This window comes from Mytilus trossulus, unplaced genomic scaffold (assembly GCF_036588685.1).
Source record: "Mytilus trossulus isolate FHL-02 unplaced genomic scaffold, PNRI_Mtr1.1.1.hap1 h1tg000050l__unscaffolded, whole genome shotgun sequence".
Classification (NCBI taxonomy): domain Eukaryota; kingdom Metazoa; phylum Mollusca; class Bivalvia; order Mytilida; family Mytilidae; genus Mytilus; species Mytilus trossulus.
Genome location: NW_026963292.1, coordinates 4628133 through 4646441, shown reverse-complemented (window position 1 = coordinate 4646441; position 18309 = coordinate 4628133). Strand labels below are relative to the sequence as shown.

The window sequence follows — 18309 nt, the reverse complement described above, 5'->3', positions numbered from 1 at the left end:
AAAATGCATATGTTCAATGTTGATATAAATATTCTCGTTGAATGTGTTTTTGCAGAATTAAAAAAGCTACTATTTCCTTTTTAGTTGTTTTACTTTTCATCATGTTTGTTACAGCAAAATTTACGAAACGGGTATTATCATTGTTGAAAGTCGTAAGCCGATAATTTGATTTTAAAACCTGGTGTCATGGTCGTTTATGAGGACTTTTCTTTTTGACACTATTATTATATTTCCCTTGTTTTTGTATTTTATAGAACTTTGAAGACTATTAGAACAAATAGTGTCGGATAGATTAACAAAAAAAAACGCATAAAAAGGAAACCCTGTGTTCAAAGCCAAATAAGCAACCCAATCACCCGTCCAATGTTTACGATATGTTACCGCGGACTTGCACTTTATTTGTAACTCTTCATTTTATATAATATGTTGCTTACTTGACAGATGTAATATATTTGAGTTCATTATTTCCAAAAATAACTTCAAGGAAATAGATGAAGAAAATGAACGCAATGCTGTGGATTAACTATTAATCGTTATAAAACAATTTTTCGTGGATCTCGTTGGTACACAAACAAAGAACTTCAATGTTAAACAAATTACAAATATGCTGTATAATTAAATGCAGACTTTTTGAAAACCAACAAAATCAAGTTCCCTCAATCCACGAAAATTGGTACCCACTAAAATAAATTAATCCACAATAGGGTTGCTTACCTGTATAGGCCTCCGTACACCAAGTTTTATAAGTTCATCTTTTTGTGAATCCTCAACAAATTGTAACATATTGAAAGCCTGACAATAAAATAATGAGCACAATTTTCAAATATAAAGTCGATGAAAAAAGAAATGGTTGCATTCACGTGTCAAATAATTTTGTGTTTACTTGTCAATGTGTTATCCGTACAATTTAAGGAATGATTTCATATCAGATCAAACAGATATTGTTTAAACAACATTCATAACTATTCAATAATAACAATTTTATGTATAGCATATATCTTCAGTTTTTTAGTTTTTTTTTTTGTTTTGCATTTCTTCACTTAAGTGAAACTTCTAATTAGTACTGACCAAGAACCAATGTTTTGTCAATTTGAGTGATCTTACCCTCGTTTTTGTTCACATATAACGGTTCTTAACTATACAATCAGTTCCCAATAGAAAAGCGCTTTATGAAGCAACATCGGGGATACCATATGTACGTGTTTGTCGACATGTTTAAAATATATTCTAAACTTCTTCAATAGCTTTAAAGTCACATAATTTTACAAGTAATATACGTTTTACAATATACTTATTACATGGGTTATTTTCCTTATTCTTAGAATACCTCATTGACACACTACTATTGCTATTACCTTATTTAGATGATTGATGACGAGTGTCACATGTGGAACAGAACCTGCTTACCCTGCCGGGGCACCTGACATCAACCCAGGTTTTTGATTAGGTTCGTGTCGCTTAGTCTTTTTTATGTTGTGAATTGTTTACTGTTGGTTTTCTGTTTTTCTGTTTGTCTATTTCTTTTTAAGCCATGGAATTGTCAGTTTATTTTTTTATCTAGAAGTTTGAATGTCCCTCTGGTATCTTTCGCCCGGTTTTTTTAACTACGGTAAAAAAGTAAATGTTCAGTTAAATAATTTACAGTACTTGTAATTTAATACTGACCTGGCTTGAAACTGTAATTGGACATCTATAAACAATCCATTGTACAGTTTCATAACACGGAGGTGTCGTAAGAGATCCTCCATACGTGTAGAATAAATCTGTGTCATACGGAAGGACATCTGTAGGTGAAAGACCTTCAGTAACTTGTACTTTTAATGAATTGTCATCAGGGTCTTTTTTACAACTATTTTGTATATAGTTTTGACTTAGTGTCCCACCGCAATACTGTGTAGAACGTGAATCTGTTTGAAAATTAAAAAACGAAAATTTAGTGTTTTTCAATAGAACAATAGGAATCTACATCACTTATTGAATAATTTTGTTTTACATAAAGGCTGATACAAATGCGTTAAAATGTTAGATGTATATTGCTAAGATTCTTTAACATTGATATTAAACCTAGTTGTGTTGCCTTTCAGGTAACTGTGAATAAAACAAATGTATGAAATGTGACAATTTCTTTTGTGACGTAAACCATGCTGGGGGCGTTCATTTTAAAGCGTACATTTATGCAATTCTTTTCCTCTCGCAAATGATCCTTTGTGTAAATATTAATTGTTAAACAGTCGTTATCAACAATCTATTATAGTCAACGATACTAGGTTGATTATTTGTTGCAAAAAAGTCCTACATTTTAAAAAGTTTTTTTTCAATCACGTCTTAGCGTACATCATTTCAATGATATCTACTCAAGATAAGCTAAAAAAAAACAACATCCCTTTTATCGAAAAAGATGCATTGTTTTTGTTCAGTCTTAGGCAAATTTACTTCATGTATTCAATAAAAAAATCTGAAAAGGGTATTTTCAGGAATTCAAATATTCAAACCCTTACTGGATTTGTCACAATAGATAATTACTATGTATAAATAAAGCGAAAAAAACAAAAATGCAAAACAAAAAGTATTTTCAAAGTCATGTAAATGAATACATATTATTTAAGGCTTTTAGAAAGTATTTCCAAAAGGAAATATCGCGTATTGACGAATTACTAAAACAACGGTCATGATCAACAAATTATATTATTCCACATGGCATGGGTTGATATCAAACAGTTGTTTTATTAATGTCATAAGAATGATTTTGTCTTTAATCCCAGCATTTTCTAAACGAAAAATGTATAATGAAATTTGTTTGTATACCGAAATTCAAAGAATACATATTATGATATGTATGTAATATTGCTTTCAATTTTAAAAAAAAGTTCTTACTTCTTCTTCTAAACAACCCAAATCTGTCGTTGTTGATATAATCTCTGTATTGCTCTAGTGGAAAACATCGGACTTGTTCATAGTATTTTTCCATTAAATCACTAAATCTTTTTGCAAATCTGGGTTTACATTTTCTTCCGTTCTATCAAAACAAGAGTTGTTCTTTTGTAAGAAATATGCACAAATACTATAATTTGAAGTTAAAAGCCTTATTTTTTATGAGACTGTACATTTTCTATGTATGTTATTTAATGAATTCTAGTGAATGCATACTAAATAGAATGGATATTGAATTTATAAACTTGCAGTCCTAGTGAGGCGCGGGTTTTTGTTGAAGGCCTCACATTGAGTTTGAGATGTAGAACATCAATAAAGGCGCTGTTCCTTGTTTTTGTTGTTGTTGTGTTTTTTTGTGTTTTTTTTTTATTGTTGTTGTTGTTGTTGTTGTTATTGTTGTTGTTATTGTTGTTAGTGTTGTTGTTGTTGTTGTTGTTGTTGTTGTTCATGTCTCTATTTTGTTTTTCTATTAAAACGATACATATTGAATGTATTTTGTAATGGATGCCGTAAACATGGTTGTGATGTAAAAAATGGTTTTAGCATTCGTTTAAATATCAGTCCACCTTTTTTGTAAATGTCCTCTTCAAATGAAAATTTATAAATAGAAGTATCTGCAAATCTCGTCCCCGCAAATTTCATATATTCAATGGAAAAAACGTTTGCAATATGAGTGTCGCATCTGCCATTTATTGACTCTTGCTAGATCCAAAATATTACCAGGTTGTCTTATATAATGGTCTTTAACTTTTTGGAACGTAATACAATATATGAGATTTTCTAAGTTACATTCATTCAATAAATATCTGTCTCTTTTTTATATTTCACTTGTTGGATTTATCATTTATTACGGAAAACAGTACAATATTTTTTTCTATATCGTTGACGTAATATTGCGTAACAAATGATGATGTGAATTGTATCAAAGTTTGTTCATGTGTTCACCATGAGTATCTACGATTGATGTCAGTTGTGGTGTTTTTATTACTAGAGCACATTAGAACATGATTATTTTTATTTCGATAATTTTTTTTGTCTCTTATTCGAATATTTTCAATTTATATATTAAATTACTCTTGAGTTACTCACCTTACATACAGTGGGTTTCTGGGGTTTTCCGCTGACCTGAAAGTGTACAGGATAGATAAGAACTCATCATTATTTTTATGCACCTGGTAGTATATTGAGTAATACGTGTCAACAAATTAAATGAAGAAAATAAACTATAAACACGCAATTTTAGAAATCCATGTATTTCAGTTATATTAAATAATGCATTCCATCATTTTATTTCAGTTAAATAGGTCTATCAAGATAAATATATGCCACCATAAGCATATTTTGTTTGGTATTTTATTAAAACGACACGATCAATAACACTTAATTACAATTAGGAGATAACTGCATTGTAGTTAAAGCTCCAACGGAGCCAGTAAACGGGTATTTCCGACCTTCAAATCACCAGTTGATGCCGTCGGAGCTTAGAATACAATATTGTTAATTCCATTCTAATGAAACTGACAGAAAACAACGCCAAATCACGTATTTAAAATCTACCAAACTTTGTCTGCTCTTGCACGTACATTTTCATAGCATCAATTCTCAATTGATGCCATGCAAATTTATGACGTTACCCAATCAAATTGATCGATACAAGCTACTTTGTATTATAATGTAGATTACAAGGACACTAACTAGTATATTAAGAATAAGACACTGACCTCTACCATTACACTTAACCCCACAAGTCCATCTTTTTTAGATCTAGCGTCTCCAAGGTTTCCATAATCAAGGTCATAAAATACCAAGTGAACCTAAAAGATAAGTTTTCCTCAGTATATGATTTAATATGAACTTATATTTATAAAATTTGTGTTGCTTCATATGTAAATTGTACAATCATGGTTATATTATGTGTAGGTACCAGCACAACATCAATTCAACATTCCCATTCAAGAATCTGACGATTGTTCTCTATCGAGTGTGTATTATGTTACGAATAGATAAGGGTTTATTTTCTATTTCTTTTTTACAGAATATCTTACACTATATATTGAGAAAAGTTATCTATTCTTTTATAATTTTAAAAACATCTCATGAATTTACACTATACAGACAATACTATATAACAAATCAGAATCGAGCCATAAAATAAATTTAAATTATGATTTATATTGTCCTTCAAGTTAATTATAATGTTTTCCTCAGTGTATTCGTCTTGTATTTCTATATAAATTATCTGCTTTCTGTCCTAAAGAAAATTTTGGTCCTACACGGGATGTTACAAACTACGAATTTTGCGATTTTGAAATTTACCTCCATCGGTTTGAATATGTTGTCAATACAATGTTCAGATCCTTGTGTAACGTCTCTTCCAAAGTGGACATGTAATTGAGCAAATACATACTTCTTATCTTTTGGTCTGCCTGGGACATTACATAAAATAATCCTGTCCTTGTTGTTTTGTGTTGGTACGACATTGAATTCCGGTGCATGACCTGTCACATGGAATATATCACAAATTAATCAAAATATTGGGACTGTGTACTTTTTAGAGAGTCAAATTAAAATCATTTGTTTTGCACCTAGCTATTTTTGTTATGATTTTTACTATAAGGTGAGTGCAGGAATACCTCAAAAACGAAAGTGATCATGTCTTATATATTGCTTTTTGCATTATTTAAAACATTCACTGTACTTTACGCATCAATGCAATATACTATTACTATGTTATAAATATTGTATTATAAATAATTAGAGATAATGTAATCTTAAACGTTATCTTTAATATATCTGATAAAGTATTTATAAAACATTGTCTTAGTATGTCCAAAAATAAAATTAATGAATACTGTTTTACATGGATTTGCATTTAATTAGTCTATTTATACAGTATGAAATTAGACCAACCTTTCAAAAGTAATCAAGATGATATGTAAGTATGCATATCATTAAAGGCATGTGTGTGTATAAGCACATTTTCTTTTGTATTTTACAGCAATACAAAATATACTGACAAGTATTCTGAATTAATGCAACAATTTGCTACCGACATGACCAATTTTATTCTAATATCAGAAGTCGCTCAAATCAAATCAAGGTAACAATCAAAATATAACCTCTTTGTATTGATATTTATGTTGAGTTGTCAATGCAACTTGTAGAATTAATTTTTTTTTTTTTATTTCGTCTGATTTGCATGTGCTTATAATCAAGTTAAGTGCTTTGCTTGTAACTGCTTAAATCTCATATATGATCATGTGTGCGAATGTAATATAGATGTCTTACTTTGTTTGTTTGTTGTGTATCTTCTATATATTTTATATGTCTTAATAGGGCCGTGGTGTAGTGGTTAGTGCATCGGACTACTAACACAAAGGTTCCTGGTTCGATTCCCGTTTGGGATGAAAATTTCAGGAACTCAATTTTCGGCTCTCCCTTGACACCATTTGCGAGTATGGTCTTGAGGAAACGATGATAGTCCGTCGGACGGGACGATAAATGGCTGACCCGTGTTAAGAGAGAGCCATATCTCTTGCACGTTAAAGACACCCTTGTAGATTTCGAAAAAGAGTAGGCTAATGCCGCTACAAGGCAGCACTCGCACCCGCAAAGTGGAAAGGGATTAATATAAGTTGCAAAACTTGTTTCCCAATCCACTATAAATAAATATGTTTAAATTAAATTAAATTAATTATATGTTTCGTTAGTGTTATTATTGTTGACCAAGAGCTTTACAGAGCTTATGTCTGTTATATCAATCAGAGCTAAAATTAAAAATTTCCAATCTATTCTATGCTATGCCTAGGAATTGCGTGATGTTTAAAAGGGGCGAAATAGAGTCTATATAGGCAGAGGCGGATTTAGAGTATGCGTTTCTTATTCATTTTTATAAACATGATAGAAATGGCAAACCAGGAAGTGATTGTTTAGAAGAACATGCAATTATTTAGCTGTACCATTTAACATCACAAATGTACATACAAAATGTATGTTATTTATCTGAACAAAAGCTAAGTAGATAGACTATGAAAAATGAAGAAATGCATATATCTTCCCCACACATAAATATCAGAATGTGAATGTGCACAGGTCCGACAAGCACGTACACACTTTTAATCTAAAACTTAATTAAAGAAAATTCCATCTAAATATCGAATCCTCCCTTAATATATGTACAGGTAATGAAAAGTGTATGAAACAAATAAAGAACACTATAAAGGTAATACGTCGTTATAGTTCGATTAAGGTTAATTTTCATCCCAAATCAGGTATCTTTTTTTCTGCGGTTGTCCTATGTTTCAACATTATGAGTTCATTTTTATTTTTTTTATTTTTTTTTATTTTGATATTGATTATTGATCTATGTTATATTTGGTATTTATCATATATATTCACATGTAATGATTCAGACTAAATTTTTAACGCTGATATTGAATAGTCACCTGACTACAGTTCAACCATATTAGTGTCGGCTTTTTTTTTTTGGTTAGTGGTGCTATCTCATTTTTGAATATCAAAATCTTTTTGAATTCATGCTAGAAAAGTACTTTAACAAATGTAAACATTAATGTTTTTCATACATACAAAATATTTATAACACATTTTGTTATGTCCCAAAATAAAATTAATGTACACATTTTTACACGGATTGCATTTAATACGTTTATTTATACAATATAAAATTGGACCAACCTTTACCAATAGGTAATCAAGATGAATTTTAGGTATGCATATCATTAAAAGAATGTTGGTGTATAAGCACATTTTTGTCTACAGCAATACTAATTATTCAGACAAGTGTCCTACATTCAAACTATGTTTACTAAATATAGGTTATATCATCTTATTATAGCAAAAGAAGATAAATTTCATATTGGATTGTTAGTGTACGTGTGATATATATATATACAAAAAGCAGCTGTGTTATGATTGTATACGATACTAATGACGTGGATGGTTTTTTTTATTTATAATTTGCATTTAAAACTATATGTCTTTGAATAGAAGAACAGAATGAGATTACAAAAATAAAAGACGAAAGAGAAAATTAATCTGATATTTTACTCGAACTAAAATACTTTTTCAGTGTTTGTGGGGATATTTTTCTCAGGTACATGTATGTAACAAATGCTGTTCTAGAAATCGTTTTATGACAAATTAAGATGTCAAACAAAACCTAATTTTAATAAGAGCAGGGGAATCTGCGTCTAACAAGTACGTATCTCGTGCTCAGTTTGTATAATAAAAAAGGAAACTGTCACTGTTGAAGTAGGCTTAACAAGGAAGTGACTTTTTGAAAGAAGTAGAATTACCTTTTCGCTGTACATCTTAACATTACAAAGTACCAGACAAAATATTACATTCTTGAATAAGGCAAAAACATAATTATTAAGAACCTTGTAATTCCATGATATGTGGTTAGAACATATTGATGTAAACTCATCATGTATGGTTGTGACGAAAAAGAAATAACTCTCTTACACATATGGATATCTTATACCAGACCAGGAATATGCCAGTAATTATCCATTCGTTTGATGCGTTTGTGCTTTAATTTTGACTTTAGATAAGGGAATTCCAGGTTTAATAGTTTCTCGGAGTTTTTATTTTTTTTATTTTACTTTTTGTCAGTGCTCAATATTACAATTTTCCTGATCAGTGAATTTCAAAGTTTATGAACGTGTTAGAAAAATGCAATGCGCAGCGGGTCCAAAAAATTATAGCATTGTCAGAAAGGATGTGACTGTGCGCAAGTCCTAAAAACGCAAATACATGTTACAACTCATTGTGAAACAATTCCATCTTAATATCTTATCATTCCTCCATACGGGTGGTGAAAACTACGTTTGCAAGGAATTGATGCTCTCAATGTTCTTATAGTTATTTTCACCAACTCCGATATTCGGGGTTCAACAGTATAAGATCACATATATGTGCACTGAATATCATAACGGCAAAGGATGTTGTTGAGAACAAATAAACTTTCATTACAAAATTTAAAAATACATGTTATGGCCTTTGAAATAACTATGTGTCACTGTAAAAACCATTTTAAGTACAACTAATTAGTCTTTCGCTCATTGTCACTACTTCACTAGGTAAATTGAAGATTGGAAAGGCTTATGCTTGGCAATGAGTATTCCAATACCAATAAAAGTGAAATCTGCAGAATTAAAATACAATTTAATTTACCTGCATCTCTTGCAACTAATATACGTTACGTAATAATTGATATATTACGACTTTTTATTTTTGTTCTGTGTTGGTTGATGTGGGGTTTTTCTTTTTTTTTAAGGGAAAACAGAATTTATGATAATTTAAAAAACAGTTTAAAGGTCATTTAACTGTTATAATTTTGCATCAATCAAAAACACTATTAGATTTAATTATATTATATTCAATGGTTATTTTACCTGTTTTGTAGAATTAATAATTAAGGTATCTATTAATTAAAATGATTGATTATAATGAGAGTGAATTAATCAAAGGTCAATATACTAATTGATATACATATAACAACATGACCAAACTGTCATTTTTGTTTAATTTGGTAAAACAAAATATAAACGTATGAATTTATTAGTGTTTCATGCACTGATGATTTTTCGTCAACTTGAACGATATGAAACCTTGCTATCGAATGTATAGTTAATAAATTGCTACAGATGGTTGGGCAGTGGGGACGATTATATGTACTGTGTGATAGAAATAAAGTCTGCCTACATGTACGTTTTGCAAATTGTATGTTTTATAATCTTTTGTTTTGCATTCATTACAGATAAGTAAATCACTTTGATAACTCATGTTGGGAACATTTGTACGTTATTCTAGATCTGGATCAAGATAAATTTAATCTGGATGTGATTAAACCGTTATTTTACGTTTTTTTCAAATTTGTATTATTTTATAATTTAGTAGTTTTACCAATCAGTATTGGATTTTCAATAAAACATCATATCACATATTTGTTACCAAAACACCAGGCAATGCATATGCAATAACCGCAAATTCGCTCAAATCATATGTCTGACTAGGAAATGGAAATATACGGTATGTTTGCCCTTTTATACCGTCTTAAGCTGTAGGGTTCCCACCATCTACAATTGGGTACAGAAGTCAGTTTGGGGCTTAATAAAACAAATACATTACCCCTTTCAAAGTGACAATGATTGATAGAACGATTTACGCGAAAATCCATACCTATTCATCAAATTCATAGGAAAACCATTAACATATGAAATAATTCAAAGCAATCATGCAATCTGATATAGACGTTTCAACCATATGGAATCATTCATATTATAAGATCAGAACATAGTTTTTACAGTTTGTAAGATGAACATTGTCGACCCATTCATATATAATATCCTTCCATTGACATAATTTGCTATGTAAATGTGGATACCAGAGGCACGTATGTTTATACCTTTATATAGGAGCCCCCTTCCAAATAAGCGTTTCTAACAACACTGACGAACGAATAACATCTATCAAAATGAAAGTGGGATTTATTTAAGAAATAATGGACACTATCAAGGTTCAAAGATAATCTATCATCAACATTGTGAAATTCGTGGACTAGAGTTTTGAACTGTTTGGGTGCTTTTTATTAATGGAATAAGCTATTTCAGTTAGGAAAATATATGTTTGATATTGCTAGAACAACGGACTAATAAAGTTATTTCTAATTTTTCAAGATTTTTATAATAACAACAACAGTAGTATACCGCTGTTCGAAATTCATAAATCGTCTGAGAGAGGGAAACACATCATCTATAAGAGCAGAAACAACAGAAACACTAAAGTGCAACAAAAAATACAACACACAGAATAAGTGATAAATATATTTTAATATGCTATCGTCAATTGGGGCTCTGGTATCCTCTCTCGACCTACATGAGCCCTCGTCTGATCGTGGGACGACATCAATGTCAATATTAAAAAGAACATGTTATAGTCTATACGTATTCATCTCGCTTAAACTCACGTGTTTCTACGTGTATATCTCTGGATAAATGTGTGTATGTACATTTGGTTTTGGTGATTAATTGTCATCACCTATAAATAAGAAGATGTGGTAAGGGTGCCAATGATACTACGCTCCGTCCCAGTCACAATGTTTAAATCGCGTTTCTTTCACGGATATGGAATTAACAATTATTGTCTTTTGTTTCAGTTACTATGTGGTTTTGTTGACTTTGAAAAACTGATATACACTTAAGCCTTTGGCCTCTAAAATTTTATAATTTTTTTAAAGGTCAATGAAACCACATATTTACAGCACCATGCACTGAAAATTATTGTATAATATTAAAAATATCCAACAGTCTTTGAGAACACATTTTGAAACAGTTCGTCGATGTTTTTATTTGTAAAGGTAAGCAGCAGCGATCGAAATATTCATTATTTTATTTATCTCTATTCTTATTTAACTTAAATTTTTCCTTGTATATTTCAGAGTATTGTATCTGACGCTTTTCCAATGTAGAAACTAGCTTTTTTTACTGTCGCTAATTTAGTTTAAGGTTTATTTATAACACTGCTACCTTCATTATGGTCAAATGGTGATAAATAAAGGCAACAGTAGTATACCGCTATATTTAAAAGTCATAAATCGGTTGAGAAAAAAAATCAAGGTTACAAACTAAAACCGAGGCAAACATAATAAGTCAGAGAACAACAACAGAATAACAGATACACAGAAGTGCAACAAACGCTAACATTTATAGAAACAGACTATTTGATATCAATTGCAATATTCCTGACTTATTACAGGACATTTTAGGATAAACGGTGAGTAGAACCTGGCCTAGCCTAGCCAAACCTCCTGCTAATACGGCAATGTCTTAAAATATCGCTATAAAGACAACACTACATGACAGGAATTCAGTACAAACTAACGCAAGAACACTCATCACAGCAAAACGCATAAATATATAATAATTATAGTACATTTCAACTGTGACATGGAAACCGCTGAAAATCAACTGTCATCTATATATGACGACAGCACAGGTCTCAAATAGCAACTTTATTGTCTTACGTATTTATAAACTTGACAATTATATGAAACGAGATCCGAAATTTTACTAATATTTACACACTAATACTAGTCCAAACAATTATCATGAGTATGACGGTATTGACAGGCTATTTTGAATTAACGCTGTGACTACGTCATAATCATTAGGACTAACAAAATACTTTAAACGCGTAAAATGGAAATTAACTCGACTATACCGACAAATAGACATATATAAAATGTATCGAATATACAGAATTCTGGCAACTAAACAACATGATGTCAGATGTCAGATGCGCTTCAGAATGTAATAAAATAAGTTAGAAGGAACTGTGTTTGGTGTAAAAAGTAAAATCACAAAAATACTGAACTCATAGGAAAATCGAATCGGAAAGTCCCTAATCATGGCAAAATCAAATGACAAAACACATCAAAAACGAATGGACAACAACTGTCATATTCCTGGCTTGGTACAGGCATTTTTAATGTAGAAAATGATGGATTAAACCTGGTTTTATAGCGCTAAATCTCTAACTTTGTACGACAGTGTCATCAAATTCCGTTATCTTTACAATGATACGCGAACTAAACAGACATAATAAATAAAATAGTCAAAATATGGGTACAGCAAATGAGTAAATGTTTGGGTTTTTTATTGAAGGAATATCATGGCGATATATATATACCATAATTCAAAATGTGGAGTATTCTTGGATACTAATAGATGATTCCATGTGGGGATTGAAAAAAGTCGTATAATAACATGTAATTTTTCTTTGCACATGTCTAGAGTTTTACACACTCAGTCAAATTTGGAAAGTGTTTTGATTCAATCGAATTTCAACTTAAAATTCTGACCACACTGTTTTAGTTTTACCCTCTAACCCCGATAAAACACACTACAAGGTGACATTGTCCGTATGTTGGTGTGTTCGTGTAGACAACGTTGTTAATGTACTTATCCCTATCTTTGCATAGACTTTATCACATGATGTTTATGTGTAAAAATTAAAATTTGACACAGTAAATCGAACTATCGCGGAAATAAACTATCAATCACAATTTTCATTAGTTTTTATATTACCTATCGGAATTGCAATTCAGATATTTTTACTGTATAATATCTAATATGAACTACCTATAAATGTTGATTATTTTAGTAAATAAAGCTTCCTTCTTCTACAGTGTTAAATTTAACATGTTGACAGTTCTATTGTTCTCTTGTTTGTTAATTAAGAAAATTTAACAAAAAAAGCAATGATGGTCGAATACAATCACTTAATATTTACTTCAACAAGCAACCCATTGTTTTACCTACCTGTTGTTATTTTCCGTCAAATAATTATAAATCTAAATTTAGATTCACAGAACTTTTATCTTGAACTGAACAGTACAATTTAATTATAAATTAGTTTCTTGTAAGAAATTCTGGTGCTAGCAGTTTTCGTCTTTATCTTGTGTTTATGTGCGAGATTTGTTGTTCCGAGTTGAAGGCCTATCTGTAATCATGAAATAATAGCACATATAAAAGCGCTCCCACTGATGAAGAACACCGATAAAAGTGCTCTCGTGGCGCTCATGTGACGACGAAAACCTATGCAAGGGCTCTTCTTGTGATCATGAGATGGCGTCAACCCCAAAAACAAAGCGATATTATTGTGATCATGAGATGCAGAACACAAATTAAACCGCTCTCACTGTGATAACGAAATGAAGAACACTTATAAAAGCTATCTCAATGTGATCATAAGATGAATAACACCATACTTTGGTTTTCCTGTTATTGCTATTCATGTACTGATTTTGTCATGGATTTTTTTCCTATATTCTTCCTTTTTTACAATAAATGATCTAACGATTCTAATTTCTTAGACTAGCTAAACATAATATGTACTATGAAATCACACCACATTAAATGCTACTTACCATTGTTTCTTATAGTTGCTGGAACTCTTTTATGTAGATTGTAGAACTTTGGCATTGGCAACAACCTAAATTGTGTTTTACGTGAATCGATATTGATTGGCGATTGTCTTTCGTTTGATCCACATGTAATCCAACATATGTGAATTTGACACCAATAAGCTGGTCCTGAAAATATGTGAACGCATCAAAATAGTGATATTGGTCGTGTCATAAAGTAAACAGTGAACATTTCCAAATTAACCCGTGTGACTATGGAAACATATCGAATTAAAGTTTAAGGGAAACATCCATTTAACAACAAACCTGAAGTTAAGAGAAAGTGAATCCTAATAAAAAATCACTCGAAAAAAAAATCAAAAGCTAGTGATATGTTATATGAGGGGGACAATCTCTGTATTGTGTATTTTTCAATGTATATTAAGTTCATTCACGTTAGTTTTTGAACAATTCGTTGTTGGGGGACATAAAGTGGCCTATACTTTTGTAGTTGTTAATCTCTGTGTCATTTTGTTATTTTGACGAGTTGTCTAAATAGCATACACACAACGTTGTTTTATGTTTATATCTCACGGAAGCATTCACAGTAACTATTTATTTGCAAAACTATTTAAGACCTACGTTTTTCAACTATTGTTATTTCTAAACACATATTACATGAAACACGAAATATACATACGTTACACTTAAAAATTGAAAATATGTCATTAGATTATTAGTATTGGTAATGCATGTTCACTTTTGTGTTTAAAATTATGAAGAAGACAAATGGTTTGGCTATGACTTTATAGAAGTTGTGGTAATAGAGAATGTCAACGTCAAAATTATATAGTATGACGGCTGGTATCATTGGACACTTACTGACACGCAAAAATGACATAACATCTAACATTTTGTCTAATACAAAGGTATCACATATAAAGAAATGTCAAAATTTAAGTCAAAGTTGAAGACTTTCCTGTATCCAGACAGATATGTTGTTTTTTTTCTTGTCATTCGATTATTCATTTTACATTTTTATTATTAATCTTATATTTGTTATTATGTAATTAACAACATATCAACGTTTTTTCTTATAACATCGAACTTTAAGGTAGATTCATGGTTAACCGCCATCGTGGATTGTACTATCGCTGTACAGACTTGTAATTGTATTGGTAAGACTGCTTATTTATATGAAGAAAACGTGCAGATTTATTGCTTTTTCCAAAATATTCAAGCAAATACCAATCAGCTGCGTTTTAGAATCATTTTTTTTCAACTACGCCTTTTAAGGGGAGATAACTCTTTTAGGAAAAAAATATATACTGGACTACTAGGGATTTTTCTATTTTTACTTGTAGCAAGTTCGGTGAAACCATTTTTTATTTTTATTTACTTAAAACATATCATAAAACTATCTTTTCACAATTTTATTCAAAATTTTTTCCAATGGATTTTTTTACGCACACAAAGTCTTTTTCATTATCATTCTAAACGAATTTAGGAAAATTTTAACTACTCATAGGTTGAAAAATAGCACGATGATCCATCCTTTGTATTATATTTGTTAAAAAAGCATAGTAAAATCATAATTTTGACAAGGTATAAGAAAATTCTATCTCGGGAAACATATACCTATGATCTACCTTAAAGTAACTTTCGGGGTCTAACATGGTATGAGAACCGAACTCGTTTTCCTTAAGCCCCGTTCACAACATATCGTACGAATTTTTTTTTTGTCGTGGAAGATCTAAAAAATTGTTGTCGTGGCACTGTCTTGCAAAATGTCAAAAAAAATATTTAGAGTGGTCACATTAGCTACGACATGTCCAAGATGGTTCCACGATGGGTACGCGACTGAAAAAAACTTTGTGCTGTCGTGGGTTTGTCGCGAGTCGGTCGTGCGAAAGTCGTACGACAATCACGAGTTGTTTGGGGCTATTTGTCAGGTTTTCATGTCATGTGACGTGAGTGTCACGGTCGTGCTCCTTTTGCATGACTGTCGCACAACTGTCATATAACAGACGTGGGTCACTCGCGCGTTTGACACCAGGACTACTAGTATATATAGAAGACACGATTTATTACAAGCTTTTTGCCATTTGCTTTGAATATAGTGTCAATATAAGTTCGGTCCAAGTAAACGACGTGTTTTGTAATAGTTGATATTATAATTGTTTTGCGAATTTAAACCAGGATGCCCCGAAAAGAAAAATGAATGGATGATATATTGCACCTGTGGACATTTTCGGCAGGGCCAAACGTAATCGTTCTGGTGGAATAACCATCTTCTTTAAACGGCAGACGGTATGTTTTCTAAACACTCATTCCCGCCGATATGTATTCTTCTGAATAAAACGAAAATATGCTGCAAGGCGAACGTACCACTGTCGTACGACAGACAATCAATGTTGTGCGAGCATCGTACGAAATTTGGTATTCGTGAGACAATCGTGCGACTGTATCACGAATGTATTACGACAGTCGTGAGATTGTCGTACGACAGTCGTACGACTGTTTTTTTTTCTTTCTTAAAATGGTTTATGTTGGTACCCACGACATTGTGTCTATCGCAAGACAGCCGAACGATTGTGATAAGACACTTTTACGACAGCCACAAGATAGTGACACGACAAAAAATCGTAGAGCAAAAAAGGTGCATGATCAATTTTCGTCCCACGAAACACGACAGCGCCACGATGCTCAAAATATCGTGCGACTGTCATACGATGATCACAGATGACCCGCAATTTAACCAAATTTCTTGCCGTGGCGACGCATAGATGTGTTGTAGGTTCGTTGTGACCAGGGCTTTATGCAATTGTCTACCGAAACCCATAAAAACTTTCTATGGTTGAAACGTTTTTGGTCGCTCTTTAAATTAGAAGAGGAGCTAGAGCATATAAATTATACGATAGTGGAAGTGTTCTTTCTATCATCAGCATCGTCCTAAACATTTGTTAAATGTGTGTCATCGAACATTAAAAAAAACAACAATTTTATCAATTTAAAAAGCAGGATTCGCAATATTTAAATCTAAGCCATTTTAGAGGACGAAGACGAGTTGTTTCCTCTGGGCAAACACTTTTTCACCACAGTAAAAGTTCCAGATTATCTGAAGACTTTGTTTGTGAACTTTGTTTTCTTTGAATATGACTATTTTCATATTACCGACTTATTACTCGGGAGTTTTTATATAGATAGGTTACCTCCTCTGTGGTAGGACAACCTGGTTTTCGGTCAGAGAAGAGCAACTGAAAGAAGTAAAATTGAGCTTGCAATCGGTACAATTAAGGGGAACAGTTACTGTCTATACATGAAAACATCAACGGCAAACAGTTAACTTTCCTCCACAATTGCATCGATTGTAATGTTTGATTTAACTTCCGGTGTTTGCTCTTAAATAATCGACTACTTAGAGAAGGTTTCCTATGGAAAAATATATAATTAGTAGTCAAAAGTCGGTAATATGAGAACAGTTTAAAAAAAAAGTTAGAAATGCCACATACAATTTGAAGTTTAAATGCATTGAGGCTCCATAATGCCGAAACATTTTGCTTATAAGGGTACAGTAATTAAGTTCTAGCTAGGATAGAAATTCTTAGTATTGTACAAATTATAAAAGTTTTGTAAACAGTCACTTTTTTAAAAAGAACTAAGATATCAATGATCGTAAAGGTCAAACGTAACGCCAAAAAACTTTGAATAGCACAAAAGCGTGTTCTCGTAGTTAGTATTATTGCTGTTTAAACATTTTAAAGGGTTACCATTGTTACAGTAGGTTACATTTCTTACCTTCACAGAAAGTCCTATTGTAGCTAAAATGGGCTGTGTTGATATCTTCATAGTAACACTGTCCTAGTGTGGGAGGTCGCACCTGTAGATATCCAGCGCCATCAACGAAGGTCACGGACAACGCAGCTACAGCAAGAAAAGATAATAGGACCTCCATTCCTTAAAACCAACTGCGACAAATTGAAAAAAATGAAAAAAATACTTATATCATATCTAAGAAGCTGATTGATTTTAATTATTCAACAGATTTATAATATTTATATTAAATGTGACAGTATTCAATAATTAACGTGACGTGGATATTTATTTTTACATTTTAAGGTCAATAGACTTTTTAATTATTGAAAATAAGTATTATAAAACTTTACCATCACTTGAGGTTGTAACGATATATTATTGTCGTTTCTTTTTCATACGTCACAGTAAGAACCGATTGTTCGATGACATCGTTTACGCTACATGACCTCGGATACCGGTATTCATTCAAATTTAAAACAAAAAAACAAACAAAAAACGAGATTGATGTTAACCCATACAGGTTTTATTTATCCACAAACACGAATGCGAACTTTTAAATACCTCAATTGTCACAACGGTTTGAGAAACAACAACTGACTTTGTTTTTTAGCTCGCCGGGGCCTGAAGAGTTTTAT

At 31.5% G+C, this 18309-nt stretch overlaps 1 protein-coding gene across 1 annotated transcript; it reads right to left on the bottom strand.

Annotated features, from left to right (window-relative positions):
- Positions 1–678: 678 nt before the first annotated feature.
- On the bottom strand, positions 679–17813 carry LOC134699368 (nacrein-like protein). Its single transcript, XM_063560972.1, has 8 exons — positions 17657–17813; positions 13883–14047; positions 5248–5429; positions 4653–4745; positions 4021–4056; positions 2875–3016; positions 1666–1907; positions 679–792 (listed from the first exon to the last, which is right to left on the bottom strand). The coding sequence occupies exons 1-8, from the start codon at positions 17811–17813 to the stop codon at positions 691–693; spliced, it is 1119 nt and encodes a 372-aa protein (XP_063417042.1). The 3' UTR covers positions 679–690.
- Between the last annotated feature and the right edge of the window lie 496 nt (positions 17814–18309).

What these genes read in the sequence shown, in the direction of transcription:
- LOC134699368 (XM_063560972.1), bottom strand. Translation starts at nt 17,813, where the DNA reads ATGGAGGTCCTATTATCTTTTCTTGCTGTAGCTGCGTTGTCCGTGACC. An exon ending in AGCAACTATAAGAAACAATG is followed by an intron (nt 5,430 to 13,882) that starts GTAAGTAGCATT and finishes TCCATGTGACAG; the next exon opens with GTCATGCACCGGAATTCAAT. An exon ending in CAATTACAGTTTCAAGCCAG is followed by an intron (nt 793 to 1,665) that starts GTCAGTATTAAA and finishes TTTTATTGTCAG; the next exon opens with GCTTTCAATATGTTACAATT.